The 19697-nt window shown below is 42.8% G+C and overlaps 1 protein-coding gene across 3 annotated transcripts in view; it reads right to left on the bottom strand.

Annotated features, from left to right (window-relative positions):
* Positions 1-12439: 12439 nt before the first annotated feature.
* LOC112264138 (BDNF/NT-3 growth factors receptor) overlaps positions 12440-19697 on the bottom strand; it is a 73982-nt gene continuing 66724 nt past the window's right edge. For all 3 annotated transcript variants that reach the window (XM_042330646.1, XM_042330644.1, XM_042330645.1), the window contains 2 exons: positions 14311-14469; positions 12440-13936 (listed from right to left, as the gene is read on the bottom strand). In XM_042330646.1, coding sequence (XP_042186580.1) covers positions 13751-13936; positions 14311-14469 — 345 coding nt within the window. In that variant the 3' untranslated portion in view covers positions 12440-13750. The remainder of the gene's footprint in view (positions 13937-14310; positions 14470-19697) is intronic.

Below are 19697 nucleotides of genomic sequence, written 5' to 3' on the forward strand. Positions count from 1 at the left end.
CTTTCCATACACCTAGTTGTTATCCCTCCATTGACACCAACATATACATGCATTAAACATGTACAGTAATCAATAAGTTCTAGTCTGGTAACATGAATGTGTATATTTCAAGCTAGAATCCAACAATATAAAGCGATCTATAATGCCGCTTTAGTCCGCAACGCTATAAACAAGCTGTAAAATGCCGGGGAAAGACGTCACTCCAATGTATATGGGATATCTTTGGTTTGTCTCTATGACATTCAGAGGCTGCGATACAACCTTCTATAGCCGAGGAGATCAAACATTGACTTTACTTGGGAAGTAATGTGTGATTCTGTCACTATCAATTGACATTCAACATTTCAGCATGCTATTAAACAACATTCTAACTCTAAATCAGCCAGGGGCAAGCCAGGTAGCCTAAGAATGAACAAAAATGAATTATTTAGGCCATATATTTTTTACTTCAAGGCTATAGTCTGCCATTTAAGAAATCAATTGTGAAGCATTTGTGACATGCTACAGGCTGGCAGGAATGCTCTGCATTTTAACGACACAACAACAACAATACTTCAACTACATGTCTATAAATTCCACATTTAGGCTGATAATAAAATGACATTTAAAACATTATTACTCAGAATTAAATAATAAGGAAATAAGGAATGCCTATACAGTCATTCTACAATTCACTTTTAGAAACACAAGTTTGGCCAGTCTTTGGTTTGAGGATCATGTGGGGAGCTATGCGTGCCTAGTATGTAAATTTAGCCTAGCAGTTCCTCTTATATTCCCATGCCCTAATCACAGTCAACACAAGTCAATTTTTTAACCACAAAATGTAAGGAATAAAATAGAATAAAAGAGAAAAAAATAGTTTCCCAAATGAAAAAAAGTTACAAGTGCGTAACGGCCTACCTGATGATATGCAGCTGCTGTTTTAAAAACGAATGTATTTTTCTCGAATTCATTGATGGTCAGATACTTCAGTTGTAACTGGTTCTGTTGACCTACAGTTTTACAGCTGATAGACGACTGTAGCTCTGTTCCAAACCTAGACTATCCTCTCTTAAAACAATAGCCTGTATAGAAATCAAAACAGCGCTCATACTTTGTCATGCTCTATTGTGGTATTAAAAAAAGAGTCTACTTGTCTACAGTCAGGTAAAATTACGTAGAATTGTATGAAATGCATTTATAAAAGGCTACAGTATTTTCTCCCAGACAGCAAATAAGATGCTAGATTCATGCAATGATTTTATTATAATGGATGTCTTTTCATTGCTACCTTTGTCCGCGGTGGTCTGCGAATCCACAACCTTCTGGCTACTTTGCCATGTAATGCTTACAAAACAAACATTCTCTAAAACGGCATCTAAGGCTCGGCTCTGAACTAGGAGTAAGGTTAAACGGTAGGCATGTTCTATGCTATCCACTTTAATTATTATTTGGGGTATAGGGGAAGGTCTCTTGTTTGGTCTTTAAGCGTTCAGGGATAGTCCGGTGAAAATATATTTTACTGAAGGGAGAGCCATCCATTTTCATTTTAGAGAGGTCCAATTTTCTCCAGGTGTCCCTCATTATAAATAGCGAATTATCCTTGACCACGCCCACAAATTGGGGGAAAACAAACATTCTTTCCCATTGACCCAAATTGTAAAAGAGCCAACTTCATTGTCGATCTTTTGTTACACCGAAATATCCACAAAATGACGAAAAGCTACTGTGTTGTTCAATGTACATGTAAACAAGTAAAAAAATCCAGATATAATGCTCCCACGTAGGGAAATAGAGCCTGCAAAAAGATCCCTGAGGCTACAGGCTATTCAGTGTGGGAGAGCGGGAAAATGTTGGGAGCCGGGGCACAAGTAGGCTACATGTAGCTACAGTGTGTATGTGGAAAAATGTAATCACAGGTAAGACATTTACCTTGTTCAGTATAGTCCATTTTTAACTCCGCTCATTACTTGTAGCTTTTAGTCCGTTTGTTTGAGCTGTTGGTCTCGACTAGCTTAGTGTTCTGGTTGGTAGCTAGCTTGCACTCACTCACGTTGCTAACGTTAGTGCCATCATGAAAAGGGGCATGAGGGAAGCCCTACAACATGATGTTTTTCTATGTAGTGAGAACGCTTGGGAGCATGTTGAAAAAGTCCTCTTTACATGAAAATTGCATTTGAAAAAGCGAAGAAAAAAAATTCTTCCCACAGAGACCTGGATGGCAAGACAAATCAACGTTATGTGTTCGTAAAAGAAAGGGTCTGATATCGAACTCTTTATTCAGACCATTAGGAGACATGGTGGATAAATGGTGAATCCACATGTTCTCAGTAATAGATTATCAGTATAACCCCCCTCCAGGAGCCTTAACATGTTTGATACCAGTTTTCTCAGAGAGCTGATGTTGTGACGAGCCTCCATGAAATGCACAGCCACAGGGTCTCTCTGATCGGGAGTCCTTATATAGTAATTATTATTAATGAGTCCTGTCTAGGGACTTGGGTTGGTATTTGTCTCATTTTAAAGCCACATTCTGTAAGATTTGTAGTTTGTTTTTAAAGTATTGGAATATGATGTGTTGGTTGACAACTAAATTAGATAGTTCTAGGCGGCTGCCCACTGGAAGTGATTGCAGTGCGGCGGCATGGTGGATTCCAGGTTTTGGGCTTCGTTTGGTGGGCACAGAGCTAATAGAGGTTGTTTAAGAGGAAATGGAAGTCTTGAGAAGATGGACACAGCCTCTTGGGCTGCACCACTTCCTGTGCCCCTTAGTTTTTTTCGTTGTTTTGTTTTGGTTTGTATGATCATTTTAACTAGCATGGTTTTAGAGTCAAAAGTAAAGTCAATTATATTTATGGAAACAAAGCAATTGAATGGAAATGAGAAACTGGAATGTGTTTGAAATAGAAACATGGAAACCATGTCTGCATTGTTTTTTTTATATCCCTGTCTGCCTCTGCTTCACTGCTTGCTCAACCTAGACCTAGAACCTGTCACCTTCCATCTTTTGACAGAGGAAGTGCTGACATCTGTCCATATCAATGCTGATTACCAAAGGTTCTGACTTCGCAACAGGCTGTCTGGCAAGAACAGTACATGCTTCTCAGTCCAGGACTTTTATTTTTCTACATCACCACCACACATAGTATTAACACACACACTCTTCAGTTGCTCAGGAATCAACTTGTGTTTTTTCTTGGATCCATGCACAATGTTCCTAGAGGAAACAGGAAACTTGGTCGTCAGCCAAAACTTGCGTCTTCATCTTGGAACGACATAAACATTCTGAGCTAGAGTGGGTGGGTACAATGTCCATGTGTGCATACAAGCATGCTTATTGGCTGGAAGGAATAACCATTTTTTTAAAACCTGCCCCTGGATTTCTTGTGGAAATCCACACCTGAAAACTGTGTTGTGAAATCTGTTATGAATGTATTGTAATGTTTTTCAAATTGTATAACTGCCTTAATTTTCCTGGACCCCAGGAAGAGAAGCTGCTTCCTTGGCAGCAGCTAATGGGGATCTAAAATAAGTACAGATAGAAATACCTCAACGGGGGACTTTAAATAATGTACCCAGACAGGATCAAGTCCAGTCCTTGTGTGCGTCTGGCCAAACTAACAGGGCAGCTGATAGCCAGTGCCACTTTAGAGGACCATGGGGGCCAGGAGGGTGCCAGCTCTGGTGCATGTAATGGGATTAGGGGCCGCCCCTTGAGGAGCGTGCACAGAGATGCCAAGCCGTCTTGGGCGGCCCCATGGAAGTCCACGGGGGTGGCGGAGGATCCTCTAACAGCTGGTGCAGGGCCGCCCATCTGAGGGCACCGAATACAATGTCAGTGGCTGGCCAAAGCTGAAGGACGTGGCTCTCCTACTGCGGTGGAGGAATGTGGCATGCCCGGCCATAACTGTTGTTGGAAGCTCACTGGCTGGGACTGAGGTTTGTGACTCTCTCACATGGAAGATGATGGCTTCCATGGTGGAGCAAGTTGGGACCACTGGGCGAGGCTCATCAGGGATTCGAAGGCAGGGGGCCCCAGAGACGAGGTCAGGTGGTTCCCCAGGTGACAAAGGCTCTAGCCGTGGAGGCCTAGCGTGGTGACGGTCAGGAGAGTAGCGGCAGTAATGGTGCCTCCATGGCCGTGACTCAGGCCAGGAGAGCCTAGAGTACGCCCTCCCGATTTTCTTCCTGCTCATGATGTTGGTCCTTGTATTCCCTCTGCTGCTCCAAACAGGAGGCCTGGATTAGGGCTTGTAGTCTCTTAGATGAGAGTGGTGTATAAGTTCTCTCGGCTCATCTTCTTCAGGCACAGTACCAGTCAACATTTTGGACACACCTACTCATTAGAGGGTTTTTCTTTATGTTTTACTATTATTCTACATTGTAGAATAATAACGAAGACATCAAAACTATGAAATAACACATATGGAATCATGTTGTAACCAAAAAAAGTGTTATACAAATCAAAATATATTTTAGATTTTAGATTCTTTAAAGTAGCCACCCTTTGCCTTGATTACTTTGCACACTCTTTGCATTCTCTCAAACAGCTTCACCACATATGCCCAGCACTTGTTGGTTGATTTTCCTTCACTCTGCGGTCCAACTCATCCCCAAACCATCTCAATTGGGTTGCAGTCCGGTGATTGTGAAGGCCAGGTTATCTGATGCAGCACTCCATAACTCTCCTTCTTGGTCAAATAGCCCTTACACAGCCTGAAGATGTGGTGGGTCATTGTCCTGTTGAAAAATAAATGATAGTTCCACTACGAGCAAACCAGATGGGATTGTGTATCGCTGCAGAATGCTGTGTTAGCCATGCTGGTTAAATGTGTCTTGAATTCTAAATAAATCCAAAGTCCAAAATCAAGTCAAAGTCCAGACCTGAATCCAATCGAGAATCTGTGGAAAGAACTGAAAACTGCTGTTCACAAATGCTCTCCATCCAACCTCACTGAGCTCGAGCTGTTTTGCAAGGAGGAATGGGAAAAAATGTCAGTCTCTCGATGTGCAAAACTGATAGAGACATACCCCAAGCGACTTACAGCTGTAATCGCAGCAAAAGGTGGCGCTACAAAGTATTAACTTAAGGGGGCTGAATAATTTTGCACGCCCAATTTTTCAGTTTTTGATTTGTTAAAAAAGTTTGAAATATCCAATAAATGTCGTTCCACTTCATGATTGTGTCCCACTTGTTGTTGATTCTTCTCAAAAAATACAGTTTTATATCTTTATGTTTGAAGCCTGAAATGTGGCAAAAGGTCGCAAAGTTCAAGGGGGCCGAATACTTTCGCAAGGCACTGTAGTTGTTGGAACCAAAAATCTCACATTTGGACTCATCAGACCAAAGGACAGATTTCCACCGGTCTAATGTCCATTGCTCGTGTTTTTGGCCCAAGCAAGTATCTTCTTCTCATCGGTATCCTTTAGACTAGTGGAAATCTGTCCTTTGGCGCTTGATGGTTTTTGCAACTGCACTTGAAGAAACTTTATTGAACTTTTCCGGGTTGACTGACTTTCACGTCTGAAAGTAATGATGGGCTGTTGTTTCTCTTTACTTATTTGAGCTGTTCTTGCCATAATATGAACTTTCACCAAATAGGGCTATCTTCTGTATACCACCCCTATCTTGTCACAACACAACGGATTCGCTCAAATGCATTTAGAAGGAAATTAATTCCACTATTTAACTTTAACAAGGCCCAGCTGTTGATTGAAATGCATTCCATTTGACTACATCATGAAGCTGTTTGAGTTAATGCCAAGAATGTGCAAAGCTGTCATCAAGGCAAAGGGTGGCTACTTTGAAGAATCTCATGTATATGGCTTTGTGTGGCGGTGTGGGCTGAGGTGGGTGGTGACTCAACATCATAACTATGGCAGGACATAATCCGCCTTGTAGGATCATGAAAAAATGGCTAGCTGGAGCTCATCTGAGTTGGCTTTGGATGCTCTCTGAAGGCTCTGACTTGCTACAGGCTGTCCGGCAAGAACAGTATGGATGCTTCTCAGTCCAGGACTTTTACTCATCTTCATCTTCACCATCAACACACATAGTATTAACCCCCACACACTCTCCAGTTACTCAGGAATCGACTTTTGTTTATTTCTTTGGATACCCGCGCAATGTTCCTAGAGTAAACATTCAGCTTGGTCGTCAGTCAAAACTTGCGTCTTCTTCTTGGAATCACATAAACACTCTGGGCGCAATATCCATGTGTGCATCCAAGCACGATGACCGGCTAGAAAGAAGGAACTTTTTTTTGCGGTCACCTACTCACATTTCGCTCCCCCTCTCCACAAACATGCACTTTTTGATTTCTGTTGAAGTGTTATTGGCTTTCTCTGTACAATGTGGGATGAAGCGCAGTCTGCAACACACGCATGTACACATGTACACACACACACACACACACACACGCACACAGCGTTGGGAATGATGTCATGTTCCAGGTGCAGCTTTAGGGGGGGATTAGGACGTAAATAGAGGTTGCATCGCGTTAATACCAACAATTAGAGCACATCATTATCGGTTTCTTCTCTGACTAGGATCTAGGTTGAAATTGTTTCATCGTGTTTATGCCTGTTATCTGTAATGACACATTTCCTCCAGGATGTTTCCAACTTTTAATATTCTCATTATTTTATGCAACTGCATCTGCTTTTTCCAGGATGTCTTTGAGATATCTCAAGTATCTCTGAATTTCACTGTAAGGTTACTTGAATTTAGAATAAGAACAAACTAAGATTTGATGACAAATGAAAAAGTGAAATATTTGACTACATATGGATGAGTGGTGAATTGGTCACACTTACTCATATGAGAAAGGGAACCATAATTCTATGAATGATAGTGAAAGATTGTGGAACAATTTCATAGCACTGATGAGTTTTCACTTCAACCAACAGATGGCGTCTCTAACTTCCTCTCAATACAAAAGGTGCTTTTTGTTCTAGTGCCTTCTCCCAACACAAGTACGCACAAGCACGTGTACGCGCACACACACACACACACACACACACACACACACACACACACACACACACACACACACACACACACACACACACACACACACACACACACACACACACACACACACACACACACACACACACACACACACACACACACACACACACACACACTTTCTCTAGTCTGAAAAGCATCAAACAAATGTTTCCATGGTGATGCTGTGAACATTCATTAAGCCATCTCTCTTGAGCTCCAGTCAAACTGCCTTCATTAGCATTGGAGGCACCACATCTGCTAGGACACACATACACGAGCGCCTGCGAGCACACACGCACACGTACAGACAAGCATACACACTACGCACATCATCTCAATGGACAAGCACAGAGGTACAGGGGTGCTCTGTAGAAGAGAGGTTGTATGGGGACATGAGGTCCTCGACTTCCCACTTTTCCTCCTCTCCCTCCACTTTTGTCCTTCCTCTTTCTTTCCACTCTACCTACACTGTAAAAAAAAATGCAACTTGAAAGAGTTCAAGTCCAATTTGACTGGCATGAAATTCTCCTTTCATGCCAGTTGACTGGTTTCATGCCAATTCTAATGGTTTTCAATCTGCAGTGGTCCGATTTCTCAATGCAAATTGTTTAACAAACATCCATCTGTAATAATAGGCTTTAATCTGTTACATTCACTGGTAAAACTCTACATTTGACCACTAAGATATGTTATATTACACAATTCTGTGACTGCGAATGATACTGTACACTGCTGAATGGGAGTCAGGTGAAGTATGTCTGAATAAGTGTGTGGAGCTATTATGGTGAATAATTATTTGGGTGTGGAGGATTGGCCATAGAGATATATCAGTATGGGGACCGTGTGTGCTGACTATTTACTTGTTTGAGTGATGTCCTATATACACAAACCGCTTCTCCTCTGTGTCTCTCTGTGACATTGATTTGCGTTTATGGCCTCTCCCTCTGCCTCACTCCACTGTGCACTGATTAAAGGTCTTCTTTATGAGGGCAGAGTGCTGAGTCCAGAGTTCCAGTGCTTTGCACATCATAGAGAATTATACTGTCCCTCCCTCTTGCGCCCTTACACACAGCACATGGACTCGTCTACACCTACGCGCACACAGGCACGCGTACAGCACACACACCGGCACATGGAGAGAGTTGACCCTTCGTACGTTTTCTCGTTTCATTTTCGTCAAAGGTTTTGTTCAATGTAAAAAAAAAATTAAAAGACGACAGAGCTACTTATTTAAAAGAAAGTGGATTAGCTCAACTGTTTCTTAATTGCGTGAGGGATTTAGAAGCTGTCTCGAAACTTCATCCGCACATGGTCAGAACCCCATTGTGATTACTGTAATTGGGTTGGCTCATGTGTATGTGAGAGCACAGGATCTAGAGGCTGGTCACACGTTAATAACAAGCTATAGCCAAAGCCTTCATTAGCCCTTTATAAGGCCAATATACAATGGGTATCATAAGTATTAACCCCACTTAGTTTAAAAAACAACAACATTTTGTTGCATTACAAAGCAGGATGGAAATAGATTTCATTGTGATATTTTGCCATTGCTCTACACAACTTACTCCATAATGTCAAAGTCAAAAGAACATTTGACACATTTTTTACAAATGAAATAACTCAAATATAGTTACAGCACAGGTATTCACCCCCTTTACTTAGGAAAGATTAAATTAGTTCAGGAGTAAAACGTGGCACAACAAAATCACACAATATGTTACATGGACTCACTCTGTGTGACTACCCCTTCCTCTGGACCTCATACAGACATCTGTAAGGTCCACCCGTCAAGTATTGCATTTCATTCTACACAGATCAGGGAGCTGTTCGAAAGCCTCATAAAGAAGGGCAGCGATTGGTAGATGTGTAGCAATAACAAATCAGACACTGAATATCTCTTTATTGAGCGTGGTCAAGTTAATAATTACGCTGTAGATTATGTATTAAACCACCCAGACTCTTCAAATATAGAGTTGTCGTTCTGAACTGAGCTGCAGGACAGGAAGGAAACCACTCAGGGATGACACCACGAGGCCATTTGCGAGTTTAACGGCTGTGATGGGAGAAAACTGAAGGTGGATCAACGACATTGTAGTGACTCGACAATAATGACCTAAATGGGTGAAAATAAAAATATACAGAATACAAATATTCCGAAACATGCATCCTGTATACAACAAGGCACTGAAGTAACACCGAAAGAAGAAGAAAACACAGCAAAGGAATACAATTTCTTGTCCTCAATGCAAAGCCTTATGTTTACCAAGATGACAGTTAGTGTTCCAGTCACAGTGTGGACTTAAATCTGCTTGACAATTGTTGTCGAGCCATGATCTCCAACACCTTGACAGCCTGAAGAATTTTGAAAAGAACAATGGGTAAATATTGCCCAATCCAGGTGTGCAAAGCTCTAGTGGAGGACATTCCAACCCAAGTTAAACACGTGTAAATGGAACGTAATTCCCTTTTTTATGCACTTTTCTCTTTATCCGTATTCTGACCTTGAACTTAAGCGTGAGAATATCGTGCTGTTCCCGCTATTCATTTGGGGTGGAGATCGAATAAATGAAGGTGTGGTGGAGGTCTGTCTACAAATTCTGATCTTGACTTAATTCCCTAATAATTCCGCCACCTTTACGCACCAGGAAACTCTGAATAAGGTCTAGGGAACCTTCCGGTTCCAAGTGGAAAAAGTGTCTACTTTGAATCAAACCACCGCTTTCTTTTGTGCGTAAAGGCTCTCCAAACCTGTTTTTATAATTCAGAAATACTTCCCTAAACCTAAATAATCTACAAGAACAGAGTATTTTTAAATCTACGAATTGGTGCTGAAATGGAGACGAATATGCACATATTTAGATGGCCTTTTTTTTTATTGACCCCTAATATTCTGAACCCGTTCTCTTGATATATTCTAGTGAGTCTGTCGACAAAATTCAAACTTAAATGTTCACCATATTTAAAGGGATGGCTTAAGATACATGTACTGAAACCGCTATTGAATGAAAACTCCAAGGGAAAATCTGTTGGACAGCAAGTGGGAGGGTTGTCAGTGGCTAAATTATATGTATTCATAGCGATCAGGGTAGCCACAACTGCAGAGAGTCTTACGTGACTGAATAAGGTACATTTTACTACCAAATACCGAGAAGTGAGTAGGAAAGGTGTAAATTCCTGAGTCTGAATCGGCCCTTTAGACATTTACACAGCTGTAATTGTTCCAAAGGTGTTTCTAACATGCGTTGATTCAAGGGGGTGAATGCTTATCCAATCAAGGTATATTAGTGCTTTATTTTTTTATCTTTAAACTTCCACTTTGACATTAGAGTATTTTGTGTAGACTGTTGAAGAAAAGAAAAAAAAGACAATTAAATCCATTCTAATCCCACTTTGTAACACAATAAAAAAAAGTGAAGAAATCTAAGAGGGGTGAATGCTTATGATAGGTGCTGTACATACTTCTCAAATCATTTGTAAGCAAATGTCACAGTATAAAGGGTTATATAAAGCCTGTGCCACGGCTTATAAACGTATGCCTATGCATCACGCTCTAGATGTAAGGACCTGTTATATCAATCACATTTACTGTGACATTACAACTGATTTGTGAAGCATCTACGTAGGCCTTGTAAAGGCCACACATTTATAGACATAAGTTACAGCTCTTTTAAAGTGTGATCTATAGGCTACTGTACGCAAAACACTCCAACGCACACTCATCGCACTAACACTCCCTTATTCACACAGAGACACCAGATCTGCCCAGGATGACGTAAGACATAACACTTTTATTAATGATACCGTGTCACAACAGACTGGTCCGTTCATCGAGAGAAGCTGGTCACGTTAGTATTACATACGTTCTGAGAAACTCCAGTCACAGCACTGAGACTAAAGCCATCAGAGCCACATGGGTCGTATACACACACGCCTCTCCCTGACCCATCAGGGATGCCACAGTTGGACAGTGTAACAGCTGGGAGAGAACGAGAAAGAAAGAAAGAAAGAAAGAAAGAAAGAAAGAAAGAAAGAAAGAAAGAAAGAAAGAAAGAAAGAAAGAAAGAAAGAAAGAAAGAAAGAAAGAAAGAAAGAAAGAAAGAAAGAAAGAAAGAAAGAAAGAAAGAAAGAAAGAAAGAAAGAAAGAAAGAAAGAAAGAGAAGATATATTGAGAGAGGAGAGGTTCGTAACTACACAGCAGGTCACTTGTTAAGGGTGATTGTCAGTCATTTTTGAGGTGTCCATTTGTCTTAAGCAAAGAGAACGATAGCACTGCGATTGGTGCCGCCCATTGCCTAGAGCCTATCGGTAGGTGGAAATGTTGAACCTCCAACAGAAAGGATTCTGGGAAGGCTCCCTAATTAGTCACAGTAGCTTGATCAGGATGTAGAGTAAACTCAGACTGGGTCCATGGTGATGGAAGAGAGCCACATAGAAACGTCTTCCAGTGCAGTCCTCTGATAGACAATTCACTTACTCGCCACCACTGCCATGTCCCACTTTAGCCAATTCATGTAGGCTATAAGCGCTTTAAGAGTGGTTTCTTAGTTCCGATGGACACAGAGTGCTCTTTCTCACACAGGCAGTTATTTCACTGCCAACTACTCTCGCACTGAAGGTTGTTGCACACAATGTTGCTTTGTATTGCACAGCGTTATTGTGTAAACAATATTGAATACCTGTGAAGCATTTTCTACTTGCTCTCGCACAGAAAGACATCCATTCTCTTTGTGGAACGGATGGTACATTATTGGATCTAATGTTTATTTCAAGAGGCAGGCAGGAAAATGCAACAAAGAGCATGTGCAAGGACCCAAACAGACACACACAGTCTACGTCTGCAATGACACCCTATTCCCTGTATAGTGCACTACTTTTGCCCACAGCCCAATGTGGGCCCAAGTATTGCACTCTTTCGGAGGCACACGCACATAATACTGTCAGCATAATCAATTAGATCACTTTAAATTGGAGTCAGGCCCCGATTCAGACCACATAATTGACTTAGACCTCAGAAACGTTGTCTCATAAAAAATGTATAATTTTTTAATAAAATAATAATTAAGAACACAAATATCAATACCATCAAGTACTGAGGATATGACCAAACCAGTCACATGCAATCAGTTACAGAAGCATATGACAATATCATGATACTCAAACAGTCTTGTATGAAGTTATTACATCTCAGTAAGTCTGTTTATTGTGTGTCTATGATAATGCAGGTGTTTGATCTTGAAAGTCTAGGTGAGCCTACAGTTGACCTTGAATGTGTAAGAGAAGGTTTTGTGGGTGGTGTGTGTGTGTGTCTGTGTCTGTGTGTGTGGTTGAGGAACCCACCACAGGAATGTGAGGTGTGTGAAGCAAACAGCTGTGGGTTCGAAAACCGACAAGACCGCACTATGATGCATGTTATCTCACTATTTCCCCGCAGACATTCAGGCCTCCCCCCCCTCTCTCTCTCTCCACCCCTCTATCTAGCTGTCTTTCTCTCCTCCACTTCCTCATCTCCTTTCCCTCTCTCCCATTAAACAATACGTCTTAAATGTCTGAGGGGGAGACTGTGCTAATGGCCAACATTAGCTCCTTAATGAAATATACATTACACCATTACTGACGAGGGCTGGGGCTCCGTCGCTAAAGCACTGTGGGGCTAAAATAATAAAACATGCAGAATTCAATTTCCTGCAGAAGCCTTTTGAGTGTGTGTGTGTAGTAGTAGGGGGTGGGGGATATGTGTGTGTGCCAGGACTCTACCACAGTTGACCCAACCACGCCTAAACGGAGATCCTCGCCACTGACCATGAACGGGCGATCTGACACAGATCCTGCTCATGCTCTCTGTCTCAGGATTGTCCGAGAATGTTGGACACATACATCGATAAATTACATGACATCAGCACTTGACATGGGAATGAAAACATCTTCATCCCCCAAAATGTATCAAATACCCTCTTTCGTGTACATAGTCACAGACAATGACAACAGACAGACAGCTGAAGAGCACCCACTGGTGAACAGCCACAAATCTCCCTTTTAAGTTTACTTTCATCATTGCTTCAGTTATACAATAGCATGTCATTTGTTGCTGCTCATCAGCATGAGGGGCAATACTATATCTTGTTATGTCTTGTTACGTCATGACTTGTTGACATGAGGGGTAAGTAACAGTCTGGTTGCTTCCATGTCTCCTTCCATGGAGCAACGCATCTCAACTCTTTGCAGGACATTGCGGGGTCTGATGTCTGGTCCTCTATGTACAGAGAAGAAACAGCCTATCTGCAGTGGAGGCACCTCTTCTCGACCTCAGGGGTTTTATATACAGAAGGATGGCGTTTGCAGAAACCAATTGGGGAAAAACCCCCACTGCCTGCTCGTATAGAGCCCTCAGCCATTTACTGTAGACTACTTAGCCACAGTTTAAAATTCTTTGTGCTGATGGGAGAAGCCTTCCCACTGCAAACCATTCTTAAGGTATCTTGAGCAGGAAGAAGGTGGTAGGTTAAGAGATGCATGAAAGTGTAGAAGTAGGCAGAAAGTAAGAGAGAGAGAGAGAGATCGAGAGGAGAGGGGAGGGCACAAGGGAACAGTTGGGGAATCTTCTGATTGCCTTTAAAGAGTTTGATCGTAGCTTAAAACACACTCAAGGACAGGTGCATCAATAGACACACACGTACAGGCACACACTCATTCACTCTTGTATTGTACAGCCACGTGCATGTACGCATACGCACACACGCCACGACACCCACGCACAGCCGCTCAGCCCAGGATGTCCAGGTAGACAGGAGAGGCTTTGGCTAGGTTTAGCAGTAGGCTGTGGATCTCCTTGATGTGGTGTCTCATGTGGGGCTCTCTCTGCCAGCACCCCAGCATCAGGTCGTACACCTCTTTGGGACAGGTGCGAGGCCGCTGCAGGACACGCCCCTGTGTAATGCACTCAATCACCTGTGTGTGTGTGTGTGGGGGGGATAAACAGGGTTAGTGTCAGAATGCCAGCCGATATGCCAGATTTAATTGTCTTTGCGTTTCTTACTCTCCAATCCTCTCCAGACCTACACATGTGCCTTGGAGCTATGGGCTTAGGCTAAAGCTTTGGAAAGCTTTACCAAAGTAGAGGATGTGAGGGTTTAGAATAAGATTCCAGCTAGGGAGTTAGGTTGGAGCTAGCCTGGTAGTCTGTTCTGCTTTCTTGCCACCTCCTCATGGAATTGTTATAAGGAGGTGGCAAGAGAGCAGAATCAGACTGGCACCCAGACTAGGATGGAGGTAGAGTATGGTCAAAGGGTCAGGGTTAAGGTTCGGTGAGAGGTGAGACTGACCTCGTTGTTGGAGAGCTGGTACCAGGGCTGTTTGCCGTAGGTGAAGATCTCCCAGAGGACCACGCCCAGACTCCACACGTCACTCTCTGTGGTGAACTTCCTGTACATGATGCTCTCTGGAGGCATCCAGCGGATGGGCAGCATGGTGTGACCGCCCACCTACACCAACACCAACACAAACAGTCAGCCTGGACACTGTTCTGCTGTACACACCTTTTCTTTGAATGATACAGAAATGTGAAGTTGTTTGCTGTGAAACTACTTAATTGGTCATTAATTAAATGGTCAAATGAAATGGTCAAATGGTCATTAAACATTAATGACCTGCAAATGACTTGTTTATTTCCTTGGAATTCATTGAATCAAGTGCAACTAGGCTTCATTTGGTACCAAGTCACCAGTTGTGATGAATTCTTTAAAGTACACTGAACAAAAATATAAACGCAACATGTAAAGTGTTGATCCCAAGATAATCCCAAGATAAATCATTCACCTCACAGGTGTGGCATATCAAGAAGCTTATTAAACAGCATGATCATTACACAGGTGCACCTTGTGCTGGGGACAATAAAAGGCCACTCTAATGATGTCAACATTGTGAACAGAGTGCACCAGAGTGCACCATGGTGGCGGTAGGGTTATCGTATGGGCAGGCATACGGACAACGACCACAATTGCATTTTACCGATGGCAATTTGAATGCACAGAGATACCGTGATGAGATCCTGAGGCCCATTGTCGTGCCATTCATCCACCTCCATCACCTCATGTTTCAGCATGATAATGCATGGCCCCATGTCGCAAGGATCTGTACACAATTCCTGGAAGCAAAAATTGGCCTCCATACACAACAAACTTGTCACCCATTGAGCATGTTTGGGATGCTCTGAATCGACGTGTACGACAGTGTATTCCAGTTCCCGACAATATCCAGCAACTACAGGAAGTGTTTGGTTGGAGTCATTGCAGCTAAAGGTGGCACAGCTAGTTTTTAAGTGTAAGGGGGCAATTACTTTTTGACACAGGGGCATTGGGTGTTGCATAACTTGGTTTATTAAATAAATGAAAGAAGTATGTCATTGTTGTGTTATTTGTTCACTCAGGTTCCATTTCTCTAATATTAGGTTTTGGTTGAAGATCTGATAACAGTAGCGAAAATTAGAAAGGGGGCAAATACTTTCCCACAGCACCGTATGAGTGAAGTTGTCCCAATACTTTGAAATACAAAAAGTGCTTTAATTTCTAAACGGTTCACCCGATATGGATGAAAATACCCTGAAATTAAAGCTGACAGTCTGCTCTTTAACCTCATAGTCATTGTCACTGTCCCAATACTTTTGGAGCTCACTATATATACTGTAGTTCTGAGCACTAAAAGGGTTAAGTCTAGTTTGTTTAATGTCTTGCTGTAGCAAGGCACATGGTTAATGTAACAAACAGGTAATCATCTAACAATAACCCATGTAATAAAATACATTTCTGAAATGCAGGGCATTCGGAAAGTATTCAGACCCCTTCACTTCAGTGACAGCCGTATACTATAATAGATTAAATCATTTTTTCCCCTCATCAATCTATACACAATACCTCATTTACATAAGTATTCAGACCCTTTACTTAATACTTTGTCGAAGCATGTTTAGCAGCAATTACAGCCTCAAATCTTCTTGGGTATGATACTACAAACGTGGCACACCTGTATTTGGGCAGTTTCTCCCATTCTTCTCTGCAGATCCTCTCAAGCTCTGTCAGGTTGGATGGGGAGTGTCACCGAACAGCTATTTTCAGCTTGTTCAGGTCTCTCCAGAGATGGTCAATCGGGTTCAAGTCCGCGCTCTTGCTGGGCCACCCAAGGACATTCAGAGACTTGTCCCGAAGAAACTCCTGCGTTGTCTTGGTTGTGTGCTTAGCATTGTTGTCCTGTTGGAAGGTGAAGATTCACCCCAGGCTGAGGTCCTGAGCGCTCTGGACCAGGTTATCATCAAGGATCTCTCTGTAGGTTGCTCTGCTCAACTTTACCCCCGATCCTGACTAGTCTCTCAGTCACTGCTGCTGAAAAACCTCCCCACAGCGTGATGCTGCCACCACCATGCTTCACCGTAGGAATGGTATTGGTCAGGTGATGAGCGGTGCCTGGTTACTTCCAGACGTGATGCTTGGCATTCATCAGACCAGAGAATCTTGTTTCTCATGGTCTGAGAGTCCTTTAGGTGGCTTTTGGCAAACTCTAAGCGGGCTGTCATGTGCCTTTTACTGAGGAGTGGCTTCTGTCTGGCCACTCTACCATAAATTCCTGTTTGGTGAAGTGCTGCAGAGATGGTTGTCATTCTGGAAGGTTTCCCATCTCCAAAGAGGAACTATGGAGCTCTGTCAGAGTGACCATTGAGTTCTTGGTCACCTCCCTGACCAAGGCCCTTCTCCCCCGAATGCTCAGTTTGGCCGGGTGGCCAGCTCTAGGAAGAGTCTTGGTGGTTCCAAACTTCTTCCATTTAAGAAGGATGGAGGCCCCTGTGTTCTTGGGGACCTTCAATGCTGCAGAAATTGTTTGGTACCCTTCCCCAGATCTGTGCCTCAATGCAATCCTGTCTCGGAGCTCAATGAACAATTCCTTTGACCTCAAGGCTTGGTTTTTGCTCTGACGTGGACTGGCAACTGTGGGACCTTATATAGACAGGTGTATGCCTTTTCAAATCATGTCCAATCAATTGAACTTACCACAGGGGGACTCCAATCAAGTTGTAGAAACCTCAAGGATGATCAATGGAAACAATAGTTAACTGAGTTGTAACTCCAGTTCTATGAATGAAGCGGAGCCCCATAGGGGAGCTCTGTTCCTCGTCGTTTACTCCGCTGCCTAGGCAGCGAGTAGCCTGAGAGAAAATGATGCACACACTTGTAGCCAATGGGAGTACAGGTGTCCCTATATAAGGGGATGCTTCCTCTCAATCAGCCTCTCAAAAATATTATCTTCAGTGAGACTGGGAGTTGGCAGGGCCTGAAGTCCTATGGGGCTCTGCTCCACTCATAGAACTGGAGTTACAGCTCCAGTAAATATCGTTCTATATCGTGGAGCTCCGCCACCATAGGGGAGCTCTGCACCTAGTGGTTTTAGGCGGAGCGCAACGCTCCAAAATGTACTCCCTGCCGAACCTAACACTTCCCACCTAATGAAAAGGTCTGGCCCAGCAATGGCGGCGATACAGTCCCACAGTACCGTAACACAATGTGTCACAATATACTGCGTCCTCAGTACAATCCTCCCTACTCAGGAGGATTATTACTATTTAGGCAGCCATTTCTCCATTGTGTTTTGTGGGATCTTGTCTATGGATAGTTGCCTGTTAGCACTATTGTTAGCTTCACGGTTCGGTTGAGATTTATTGTTTTGTTTTGCTGTGAGTTTCACTTAGTAATTAAAAGATGTGGAACCCAGTTCACGCTGCGCTTTGGTCCACTTATTATAACGAATGTGATAGAAGATCCCACCAACAACGGAACAAGCAGCGTGCCTGGGAGGTAATGGCATCCTGGTCTTTGGAGGAGATTAGGGAGAGAACCTCCTGGACTTGGGACGACATAATGGCAGGAGAGAAGAGCCTGCCATGGAAGCAGGCGGAAGCAGCGAAGGAGTTACAGCGACGAAGTCGGGAGGAAGGCCACAAAAACCCCAAGAACATTTTTTTGGGGAGGCACATGGAGCAGTCGGCGGAGCCGAGGAGTGAACCAGAGCCAGTCTGGGAGAAGAAGGAGAATTTGGAGGAGAGAGAGATGGGAGTTGTTGAGTTGGTGGAGGATGCACCGATTTGGACTAAAGGAAGGTGTTGTCAGCTTGGTGCCACCTGAGTCAGCTCCCCGTACTCGTCATAAGAAGTGTAAGAAGAAGAAGTCATAAGAAGTGTGTTAAAGTGTGTTAAAGTTCCGGTACCATTGATGCCGGCTATACACACCAGGTCTCCAGTGTGTCTCCACAGCCCTGTGCATCCTGTGCCTGCTCCTCGCACTCTCCCTCAAGTGCGTGTCATATTGCACTTCCTAAGGCTTCCACTAGATGTCAACAATCTTTAGAACCTTGTTTCAAGCTTCTACTGTGAAGTGGGAGGGAATGAGAGCTGATTGAGTCATGGGTCTGCCAGAAGGCCATGTGCTCAGTCAGGCGCGTGCCCGTGAGAGTTTGCTCCGTTCCCTTTCATTTCTAAAGACAACGGAATTCTCCAGTTGAAACATTATTGAAGATTTATGATAAAAACATCCTAAAGACTGATTACATCGTGCATACATGCATACATCGTTTGACATGTTTCTACAAACTGTAATATAACGTTTTTGGCTTTGTCTGGACCTAGGGCCTGCGCATTTGGATTACTGTACTAAATGCGCATTCAAAAAGGAGATATTTGGACATAAATTATGGATATCATAAACTAACATTTATTGTGGAACTGGGATTCCTGTGAGTGCATTCTGATGAAGATCATCAAAGGTAAGTGAATATTTATAATGCTATTTCTGACTTTTGTTGACTCCATAACATGACGGGTATCTGTATTGCTGTACTCAGATTATTCCATGGTGTGCTTTTTCGGTAAAGCTTTTTTGAAACTGACACAGCGGTTGCATTAACCAGTTATGCATTAGGGGGGCGCTATTAAAATTTTTGGATGAAAAACATTGTAAACAAGATATTCTGTTGCGAAAAGATGCTCGACTATGCATATAATTGACAACTTTGGAAAGAAAACACTGACGTTTCCAAAACTGCAAAGATATTGTCTGTGATGTTACAGGCGAAACCCAGATAAAAATCCAACCAGGAAGTGCCGCATTTTTTGAAACCGCCTCATGCCAATGACTACTTATATGGCTGTGAATGGGCTACGAATGAGCTTACGTTTTCCACGTATTCCCAAGGTGTCTACAGCATTGTGACGTCTTTTTAGTCATTTCCATTGAAGAATGGCCGTAAGGGACCATATATAGCATGTGGTCACATGGTGTCTCCCGCAGAAAATCTCGCGTAAAATACTGAGGTAGCCATTTTTCCAATCGCTTCTTATGAGAAACCAATTGCCTCGACGGATATATTATCGAATATATATGTTAAAAACACCTTGAGGATGGATCCTAAATAACTTTGCCGTGTTTCTGTCGATATTATGGAGCAAATTTTGAAAAACGTTTGGCGTTATAGTTGTAGCATTTTCAGGTCGATTTCTCAGCCAAGCATGATGAAGAAACGGGAGCTATTTCGCCTACAAAAATAATATTTTGGGAAAAAAGGAACATTTGCTATCTAACTGGGAGTCTCCTGAGTGAAAGCATCCGAAGTTCTTCAAAGGTAAATGATTTAATTTGGTTGCTTTTCTTATTTTCGTGAAAATGTTGCCTGC

The sequence above is a fragment of the Oncorhynchus tshawytscha genome, linkage group LG12 (genome assembly GCF_018296145.1).
Source record: "Oncorhynchus tshawytscha isolate Ot180627B linkage group LG12, Otsh_v2.0, whole genome shotgun sequence".
Taxonomy (NCBI): Eukaryota; Metazoa; Chordata; class Actinopteri; order Salmoniformes; family Salmonidae; genus Oncorhynchus; species Oncorhynchus tshawytscha.